Source organism: Sinocyclocheilus grahami, unplaced genomic scaffold (assembly GCF_001515645.1).
Source record: "Sinocyclocheilus grahami isolate Dianchi unplaced genomic scaffold, SAMN03320097.WGS_v1.1 scaffold295.1, whole genome shotgun sequence".
Lineage (NCBI taxonomy): Eukaryota > Metazoa > Chordata > Actinopteri > Cypriniformes > Cyprinidae > Sinocyclocheilus > Sinocyclocheilus grahami.
Genome location: NW_015505474.1, coordinates 181,969 through 192,723, shown reverse-complemented (window position 1 = coordinate 192,723; position 10,755 = coordinate 181,969). Strand labels below are relative to the sequence as shown.

Genomic DNA, 10,755 nt, shown 5'->3' with positions numbered 1-10,755 from the left:
ATTTGGAGCCTGGGTCTGCTAACAAATTTCATTCACCGAAAATGAAAACGTGCGAAAACAGCCGATCGACACCTGTGCACTAGAAAGTCTCATCCTTGACCAGTGTCTGCACTACTTCAGTCCAGAAGTTTTGAGCATTTAAAAATCTCTTTGTACTCGTTTAAATTAAAGCGTATACTTAAGTATACTTTAGTTTTGACGTTTATGCTTGGCATATGGATACTGCCAAAACACGTAGCCTTTCAAACTATAACACACTAGAAAGTTTCAACCCTGTCCAGTTTGACGCAAACACTTAGTGTAAACATATCGCCATATGCAAAACTGCACAAACTATCCTCAGTTTGATAGCATGTGCAAAAACAGATGCTCGAAATGTGCACTATAATGCAGTGTTGGGGGTAACGCATTACAAATAACACGAGTTACGTAATCAGACTACTTTTTTGAAGTAACTAACAAACTAATGCATTTAAAGTGACACTGCAGTGCATTCTTTTAATGAACAGAAAGTTATTGTATGCTAGTGTGGACGCTAAAATAGTTATAATTTGTTGTGTGAACAGGCCTTAAGAAGATTGAAAAATGGTCATGGATTTGAGGTCTACAAAGGTCTAAGTGAACAGAATTGAGGTCTAGATGAGTTCTTACCTTTTCTGGTAATACTACGTATTCCCTGCTAGGATGGAGGGACGTGACCTTCTGCTCTCTTTTCTAGCCAAGACAACAAAGAAAGGAGAATGGAGGTCAAAACTGAAGCGATTCTCAAATGATTCAAATGAGCCCAAACTAACTAACTAGATAGACATAAATATATGCCCTTTATGTTGCACAAGGCTTAATTTCTAGGAATTAAAAAAAAAAATTAACTATTTAAATTAATTAAACAATTTAACTATGTGACATTATAATAAAAAAAACAATATTATATTGTTCGGGAAAACATACCTGTTATCGCACAAAGCTCCGTTTTTGGAATTACAATTTTATGTTTTTTATAATAATTTTACAACTTTTAATGTATGCAATAATATAAATCCATTAAACGACAACACCATTTGATCTAAAGGTATCAAACAAACGGTAAAATATTCCGAATATTATTGCCTATAATTCAGTGAAATTCTGAATTTTAGTGAATTTTGTGAAACTTTTAGCCAGTGAAATTCAGTCAAATTAATCTATCATTTTAATAATATTACAATAATAATATTGTTTTTTAATTGTAATGATAATAATATTAATTTTAATAATATCATATAATATCATATTTTTTCTTTTCTATGTATCGTTCTATATATCATCTATCTATAACTTTTAAGTAATATTAAAGTAATTATATTTTGTTATTTTAATAATAATACAGTTATTATTATTATTACCAGTGATGGGGGTAACGCATTACAAGTAATGCGAGTTACGTAATCAGATTACTTTTTTCAAGTAACTAGTAAAGTAACGCATTACTTTTTAATTTACAAGAAAATACCTGAGTTACCTTTTCAAAAAAGTAATGCCAGTTACTTTGTTTTGCCATTTATTGACTGGCAGCTCTCCGGTCCCCATATTGGGAGAAATCGGGAGTGCAGAGGAGTTGTGTGCGCTGTGTGAACATGATGTAGTTCTAGACTAAATGTGAATGTGCATTAATTCATCCCACTCACAAAAAACGGATTTAGTATTCATCAAAATGAATTAAAACAGTGAAATGCAAACTCAGAATATGACGCAAACCATATGTTAAATAACACAAATGTATCTAATCCCATTTTATTAACCAATGTCTCTGCTGCTGACCTTTGATGATCCAGTTCAACCATACTAATAAGCAAAAATGACTTTAGAGAAACTAACAATTGTGCTTCATTGTTTTTTTTTATTGCTGAAGAGTGTTTCTTCTCCTGCGCTTACGTGATTTAACTTTTGCTTCAGCCTGAGGTTTATTCATTACACTTGTAGGTGTGAAAGGGCTTTTATATTTGCTATAAATAGAACTTATGTTAAAAACAATCAAGCCCTGCTTATATTTAAAAAGTAACGTGAAAGTAACGCAGAAGTAATATAACGCATTACTTTCCATAAAAAGTAACTAACTAACGTAATTAGTTACTTTTTTAGGGAGTAATGCAATATTGCAATGCATTGCTTTTAAAAGTAACTTTCCCCAACACTGTTCCCATTTTATTAACCAATGTCTCTGCTGCTGACCTTTGATGATCCAGTTCAACCATACTAATAAGCAAAAATGACTTTAGAGAAACTAACAATTGTGCTTCATTGTTTTTTTTTATTGCTGAAGAGTGTTTCTTCTCCTGCGCTTACGTGATTTAACTTTTGCTTCAGCCTGAGGTTTATTCATTACACTTGTAGGTGTGAAAGGGCTTTTATATTTGCTATAAATAGAACTTATGTTAAAAACAATCAAGCCCTGCTTATATTTAAAAAGTAACGTGAAAGTAACGCAGAAGTAATATAACGCATTACTTTCCATAAAAAGTAACTAACTAACGTAATTAGTTACTTTTTTTAGGGAGTAATGCAATATTGCAATGCATTGCTTTTAAAAGTAACTTTCCCCAACACTTATTATTACTACAGTCAATTTTAGTAATGAACCGCTTATTACTGAGTCCGCTTGGGTGCAGCAGTGAACGCTAGATCCCTTATTACTCTCCATAAACGTACGCCGAAGAAGAAAAACCTACCGGAAGAAATTAGAACCGTAGAAGAAGAAGAAGCAGCAGCGGAAGGCGGTTGTTTTCTTTTAGCTTATTTGCTAATGAAAAACCCGATTTTTTCCCTCTTTGTTTTAACAACTACAGCTCACTTGTGCTCTGGAGATCACAATAAAGTGGTAGGGAGAGGATGTTGGCTACAGGAACGGTGAGATTTTGCAAGGTTCTGGGCGTTTTACGATTGTTTATGCTGAGGCCTGATGGAGCTAACGGCTAAAACGAATGCAGTCAGTCACTATGGTGATGCATTAAAACTTCTACGCTGCGTTATATTATGTATCTTGCGTAATGTGAGTTGATATGTTTATTAGAGTATCTTATGTCTGAAATAAGAGTCTTAGGAAATTACAAGTCTATTGAGTTTTTCACGTGTGCTGTTTGTAAACATGCGCTGCCATTAGTTATTAATGTGTGATTGATACTTTTATTATTAATAGTAATATTAATGAAACGGTTTATGCGGAACATCAGTAGTCTGTCTTTTTTTGTGTGTGGTTTCTTAACATATTGCATTGTTATCCAGGAATAATAAATAATAATAATTTGTCAATAATGGTTATTTAGAGCATTTTATGTAAGATTATATATTGATTTTTAAGAAATCAAGTCTGTAATTAAAATGTAACAAGTTTATGTAAGAGCGATTAAATTTTAAACACGAAATAGTGTATATAAAATTAAGGTTCTATTAAAGGAAATGCACAAAAAGATGCATTTTTAGTAATAACAATAAAAACAACAACAATGTGAATGCAAATCAAGCTTGATTTTCTAATAAATACTGGTTCGTCAGTTTTCTCATTTTGATTTTGTAAGCCGAGCTCTGTAATCTCTGTCCCGTAGACTGTAACCGCGGCGGGTCTGACGCAGGTGGACCGTGACAAGATCTATCAATGGATCAACGAGCTCTCCAGCCCTGAAACACGTGAGAACGCCCTGCTGGAGCTCAGCAAGAAGAGGGAGTCTGTGACAGATCTGGCCCCGATGCTCTGGCACTCCTGCGGTACTATAGCGGCTCTCCTGCAGGTGCGCAGAAATCACTTCATGCTCAGTTTAACACGCAATAAGCTGAGACCTGGTTAGCAAGCAATATTATAGATATGTACACGCATATTTTAGTGTGACACAACTAGGGATGCACCGATATGAAAATTTTGGCCGATACCGATAACCGATTATTCTTTATATTTGAAAGCCGATAACCGATATGTTGGCCGATAAATCTATATCCAAATTGTTATATACTTTTTGAGAGCCTGATTACAAAAAAGGTCTCATCATTAAAAACCACATCCCAAACACTTCAACATAAGCAGCCTAGTTTGAACGGTGTACGTTTTAAAAATATTTTTACTCTCCCATTACCAAATTTAGTCATAAAAAAGTCTTACAAATAAACAAAATAATGCATAAATAATGCAAACAAGTCACTGGACATCATTACACGTGTAAAGAATCAAAATGAATGCGCCATAGATCAATAAAACGGAATAGCCTCTGCACGGACAATAATTAAATGATTTTAATTACTAAACCATATTGTTGATGAAAATAATAAGAGAAAAATACAAGTGGTTGTTGTTATTAATAATGTATCAATGATTTTGAAAAAGTAACAAATTAATACCACTGTTTTAAATAGCAGCCGTTGAGCTGTGCATGCTGAAGCTGAAGAGCTGAATGAACACGGTACACTGAAGCGTTTTGCTGGCAGCTTATTTAACTCAAGGAAATGCATCCTGAGATTAATATTAATACAACATAAACATAATATTACAACTTATATATGTACAAAATGATGCAGTTATTGCGTGCTATAGTCAGAATGTGTGATCCTGTTGTGGATGCGCTCTTCCCATAACAACGCGCTGAAACACGGCAACTAAACCCAAAGAATTCACAACGTTTTATTATAATAATGTTCTCATTAGAATATTATATACACGACATTCCCAATCATAGCTATTAATGTTGTGCACTGCTGTTTGAGCTGCGTGCGCTGAGCTAAAGATGATCACCGGTAAACTGAAGCGCTCTTTTAACTTAACCAAACGCATTCTATATGAGATAAATCAGATATACATCAAATAAACACAATATTACAACGTACAATTGCACAAAAGGCTGCAAACGAACAGCGTGCATCTGAAGTGTCTCTGAAGGAAATAATGCATTATTTATCGGCTTTAAGATATCGGCCAAATTTTCTTATCAGGCCGATACCGATAACAGAAAAAATTAGCATTTATCAGCCGATACCGATATGGTGGCCGATATATCGTGCATCCCTAGACACAACAAAATAAAGATTCTTGGCTAAAGAAACGTTAACATGTACATCTAATGAATTAATGTGTTATTTTGCAGAACATTTCAAAAATGGGAAAAAAGTAATTTATAACTGCATTTTTCTTGATTTAACACATTGTTTTTTTATTTAGAAATTCAGCCAAAAATTTTTGATTGAGAATGAATGACATTTGTAAAATGAATAAATTAAAAATGACTAAAACCCGTTAATTAGCAAGGAATGAAAATAGAGTATAACATTTTGCACTCAGTGATACAAAAATAGAAATATTATTTTTAATATATGAAGTGATTTGTAACTACCTTTTTGATTGAACTGGTTTGTTTCAGTTTATAAGTAAATCTAGTTTATTAAATCTTCTTTTGAATGATAATGAATGACATTTGACAGTAAAATAATTCTTAAAATATTCAGATATTTTTTTTAAATATTAGAAAGGGGGAAAAAATTAAAATCATATTAATTATAATTGTAATTTTAATGAATGTGCCAATTTAAAGAAAATTATTATTAAAAAAATAATACAATTATTTTAAACTAAATTGAGTTGTGAGAATACAGTATAACATTTAGCAGTTGATACAAAATAAAATTATTTAAGATATTGTCATTTTTAATATAGAAAGTGATTTATAACTGCATTTTTATTGATTTAACTGGTTTCTGAATTCATAAATCATAAAAAAAAAAATTGGATAAATGAATGACATTTGACAGTAAAATAATTCTTAAAATATTCAGATATTTTTTTTAAATATTAGAAAGGGGGAAAAAATTAAAATCATATTAATTATAATTTTAATTTTAATGAATGTGCCAATTTAAAGAAAATTATTATTAAAAAAATAATACAATTATTTTAAACTAAATTGAGTTGTGAGAATACAGTATAACATTTAGCAGTTGATACAAAATAAAATTATTTAAGATATTGTCATTTTTAATATAGAAAGTGATTTATAACTGCATTTTTATTGATTTAACTGGTTTCTGAATTCATAAATCATAAAAAAAAAAATTGGATAAATGAATGACATTTGACAGTAAAATAATTATTTAAAAATTGTTATATCCACATTAATTCAAATATTAGGAAAATTTATATATAAAAACATACATAAAATAAATAATAATTTTAACAATAATAATAAAATTAATAAAGCTCCCAAATCCCAGATTTCATAATGAAGGTAATTATTTAGTAATTTTTTTTTTTATGTATTAATTATAATTGTAATTTTAATGAATGTGCCAATTTAAAGAAAATTATTATTTAAAAAAATAATTTTAACAATAATAATAAAATTAATAAAGCTCCCAAATCCCAGATTTCATAATGAAGGTAATTATTTAGTTATTATTTAAAAAAATAATTTTAACAATAATAATAAAATTAATAAAGCTCCCAAATCCCAGATTTCATAATGAAGGTAATTATTTAGTTATTATTTAAAAAAATAATTTTAACAATAATAATAAAATTAATAAAGCTCCCAAATCCCAGATTTCATAATGAAGGTAATTATTTAGTTATTATTTAAAAAAATAATTTTAACAATAATAATAAAATTAATAAAGCTCCCAAATCCCAGATTTCATAATGAAGGTAATTATTTAGTTATTATTTAAAAAACTCAAATATTAGAAAAAGTATAATGGGAAAAAAAGAATACATACAATAAATAATAATATCAACAATAATAACAACAAAACTTTCAAATCCCAGATTTGATCTAAAAAAATATATTATTTTTTTTATTATTTTTTTTACAGGAGATTGTGAACATCTACCCATCCATAAACCCCCCGACACTGACAGCACATCAGTCTAATCGAGTGTGTAATGCTTTAGCACTGCTGCAGTGTGTGGCCTCCCACGTAGAGACACGGTAACTCCCTTCCTGCCAGGAAATGACACAGTTATTAATTCTGTGCCACACTGACCCCCCCCCCTTTTTTTTGGTTTTTCATCCTCAGCTCTGCTTTCCTGGCAGCTCACATCCCTCTGTTTCTGTATCCCTTCCTGCACACAGTCAGTAAAACTCGACCCTTCGAATACCTGCGGCTCACGAGTCTGGGTGTTATCGGTAAGAAAGCCAGCTAATACAGAGAACAATCAAAATCATCTTAGTAAGAAAGAGTGTATTGAAATGTGTTTGTCTGATAGGCGCACTAGTGAAAACAGATGAGCAGGAGGTGATCAACTTCCTGTTAACCACAGAAATCATTCCTCTCTGTCTGCGCATCATGGAGTCCGGCAGCGAGCTCTCCAAAACGGTTGGCTTACTAAAATGTCACCAAATTCCTTCTAACATGTATTATTTATGAGTGGATTCAGAAGGATGGATGTATTTTGCAGGTGTATTTTTTTTTTAAGCGTGTGTTTTTCTTTCAGGTGGCCACATTTATACTGCAGAAGATCCTCCTGGATGACACGGGTCTTGCGTATATCTGCCAGACCTACGAACGCTTTTCACACGTTGCCATGATACTGGTGATTCATTATTATTCATCTTATTCATCATTTTTATTATGCTTCATTGACATTTGGTACTGATATACTGAGAGCTAACCATGTTGGACACTTGAAAAAATAAATATAAGAAGAAAAGAAAAAAGGAAAAGTAATAACAGTGATGATATATACATGTAACGATTAATGTGTCATTTTGCAGAAACCTGGTGAATTATGTAATGAAAATACAGTAATAATTTGCATTTGATGAAACAAAAAATTAATAAATGCAAATATTAATTTAAAAAAAATTCATATAAAACTGACAAATTAATGAAAGTACAATCAAAAAGTTTGCATTTGATGATGCAAAAAATTAAATGAATGCAAATATTAATACAATTATTATTTTTATTTTTAAAAATGATTTGTAACTGCGTTTATTGATTTAACTGATTTACCTATGAATTTACGTTTACTTTTTTTTGTGCTTTTTGTCTTGCAGGGGAAGATGGTTCTTCAGTTGTCTAAGGAGCCTTCGGCTCGCCTGCTGAAACATGTCGTGCGCTGTTATTTACGACTTTCTGACAACTCCAGGTATTTTTTTCCCCCCAATATTTTCCCTGCTTTTGGAGTTCCTTGTTCATTGTTGGCCTGTAGGAGGTGCGCAAATATTGCAGTTTGGCAAAGATTAGGGATCCTGTTTGTGCTCTTAATTCAGTGTGATTGACCAATCAAAATAAAAAAGATCAGACATCATATTAAAATATAAATCATATTTTGTGTCTCTCAGGGCGAGAGAAGCTCTGCGTCAGTGCCTGCCCGACCAGCTGAAGGACACCACGTTTGCTCAAGTATTAAAGGACGACTCCACCACCAAACGCTGGCTCGCTCAGCTCGTCAAAAACCTACAGGAAGGGCAGGTCACAGACCCCCGCGGCATCCCCTTACCTCCTCAGTAACACACATTCATCCCAAACCCTCCAGGGCGGCCAGCACCACACCTTAAACACATCAGACTGTTTCACATACAAGGGCACTTAATATTTTTTGCCAAGAAGCTCAGAAACGGTGCTCAGCATTCACGGTTTGTTTCGAGATATTAACAATTGACTTTAGACTCTGCTGGACTGAGGAAGAGTCAGTCTCATCCATTATTAGGCTTTTTTTATTTTTCCTCTAAGCCTTTTTGATGGAATCGAGAGGAATTAAAAGACTGTTTTGTCTGTGTTTTTCATCACAAAAATGTGTAATTTTGAATGCTGTTAAATAAACAGTGTCATGCCATCGTAAATGTCAAGTGAAATTGCCGTCTGCTGTGCTGCCTTTCTGGTCATGAGGAGGAAGTAGGATATTTTACTCTGGAATTAATTTCAGGCTCATTTAAAATTACAGTTAAAGACCATAGAATAGACATTATGAAATTATGTGAGTGAAATTAAGGATGTGAGAAGATATAGTTTGTTCAATATATTAATATTAATAATAAATAATAACAGTTTGTTCAATATATTGTACTTATATCAAATTATATTACATTTAGTGTAAAAGTGCAATTTTATTAAGTTATTATATCATTGTGTAATATATAAGTACACTATTATATTTACTAAATTAAATTAAGTGTAAAAATATTTATAATATGCAATTATTTACACTACATATATAGTGTGAAAATATAACTTGTATAATTATCATTATTGTAATATTAATATGTAATATTACACAGATTTTTTGTTATATATACATTATATATACAGTATATATAAATATATACTTGACAAAAAAAATGATTTAGTGTAAAAAATATACAAACATTTATTTTTGTATTTTATATAAATCTTTTAAGTTATTAGTATATTTGTTTATATAATATATTAAATTTAGTTCTGAGACAGCTATATAGCACTCGCTGAATTAAATGTGTGGGACAACAAAGAAGAATTTAAAAATATTTAGAGTTTTAAAACATTGTTTCTTCCCTTTTTTATAAACAAATGGCATGCAGTAAAATGTATGCATATCTTGATACTTGATACTTCCAATTTCATTGGCTGCTACCTGCAGACCTTTAGTAGTACTGCAAAAAACTAGCTCTGGAGCAGAGGAAATAATAAAACAAATCAGAAATCGGTGGCTAACAGTACTTAAATAATTTGTATTAAAAATGTACTGTTAGCTGTCCAGTCTTACACATATGTCCCATTTTCCTTAAATGGTTAAATCTAGTCTGAGATCCAGTATAGTTGTTCTAGTCCCAATTACAATCATATCAACCGAATGGTCAGCTGAGTTTAGTTGCTAATCACTTTTGTGTAATGAACGATCTGATACGTTGTTAAACACAAGGTGAGAGTTTCATTGAGGTGATGTCTGCAATGGAAAGTGTTCGTGCGTGTGTGTGTGCTTATAGGAGTCTGGAAGCGCTCCAGGCGTTTGCTCGATGATATAGCGGGTAGGCAGGGACCCCCTTGTAAAGACACCAGCGCTGTGTGTGTAAGCTGAGCTCAGACATTGAGCTCGGCTGTGTTTTATTCATGAACAGAAACACGAGGAAGGGACAGAGAAGAAGAATTCCTAAAAAAGAGATTAAGCCAGTTACAATCGAAATCGACCGCCGAGACCACTTGATAGGCACAAGAGCGATTCAGACGGGTTGTTTTTCCAAATACAAGATGTTTAAAATTCGCCTAAAAAAAGTCCACTTCCTCTTATTCTCTGTATCCGCCTGAACGCAGTTTAACGGGGTTGCTAAATGTTGAATGCCTACTTTAGTAACCTGATCCAATCATCTGAGGCCTCCACTAAAGGGCCCCAGTGAGGCAGGCCAAGCGTAGACAATGGGTTCTTGAGCTATGCTCTACAAACATGCATTAAACTCCCTGACGCGTGTTTCAGGGGCAGACTGGAAGCGGGTGACAGTGTTCGATACATGGCTGTCAACATGCCATGAAGACGTTTGAATATTTTATGAACATTCAGTCGATTTGATCATGTGTATATAGCGAAGTTATGCCCCTTCATCATTTTTAGAGGGAACGGTTTTTATACTGTAAGTGTGCAATGTAATATGCTAACAGTGTTGATTGACATGGCTAATCAGTCATTTGAATTCATTTTTGGTGGTGTTTGCTAATGCTAGCCTGCCATTTCTGTTGCTCATGCTTAGGGATTTGTACTTTTATCTTGAGGAGGCAAGTACTTGCCTAGCAACCACCTAAAATTTACAGCACAACATGTTAAAACTACTTTGA

General features: G+C 32.3%; 1 protein-coding gene across 1 annotated transcript; it reads left to right on the top strand.

Annotated features, from left to right (window-relative positions):
- The first annotated feature begins 2,711 nt into the window (after window positions 1-2,711).
- On the top strand, window positions 2,712-8,807 carry LOC107600965 (cell differentiation protein RCD1 homolog). Its single transcript, XM_016292966.1, has 8 exons — window positions 2,712-2,883; window positions 3,579-3,761; window positions 6,820-6,935; window positions 7,024-7,133; window positions 7,214-7,323; window positions 7,442-7,540; window positions 8,007-8,098; window positions 8,295-8,807. Exons 1-8 carry the CDS (start codon window positions 2,866-2,868, stop codon window positions 8,461-8,463), a joined length of 897 nt encoding a protein of 298 aa, XP_016148452.1. The 5' UTR covers window positions 2,712-2,865; the 3' UTR covers window positions 8,464-8,807.
- The last annotated feature ends 1,948 nt before the right edge of the window (window positions 8,808-10,755 follow it).

Bases quoted from the DNA above. Each gene is read 5' to 3' on its own strand.
- LOC107600965 (XM_016292966.1), top strand. The intron at 7,541-8,006 runs GTGATTCATTAT...TTTGTCTTGCAG, and splicing joins CACACGTTGCCATGATACTG to GGGAAGATGGTTCTTCAGTT. The intron at 8,099-8,294 runs GTATTTTTTTCC...TGTGTCTCTCAG, and splicing joins CGACTTTCTGACAACTCCAG to GGCGAGAGAAGCTCTGCGTC.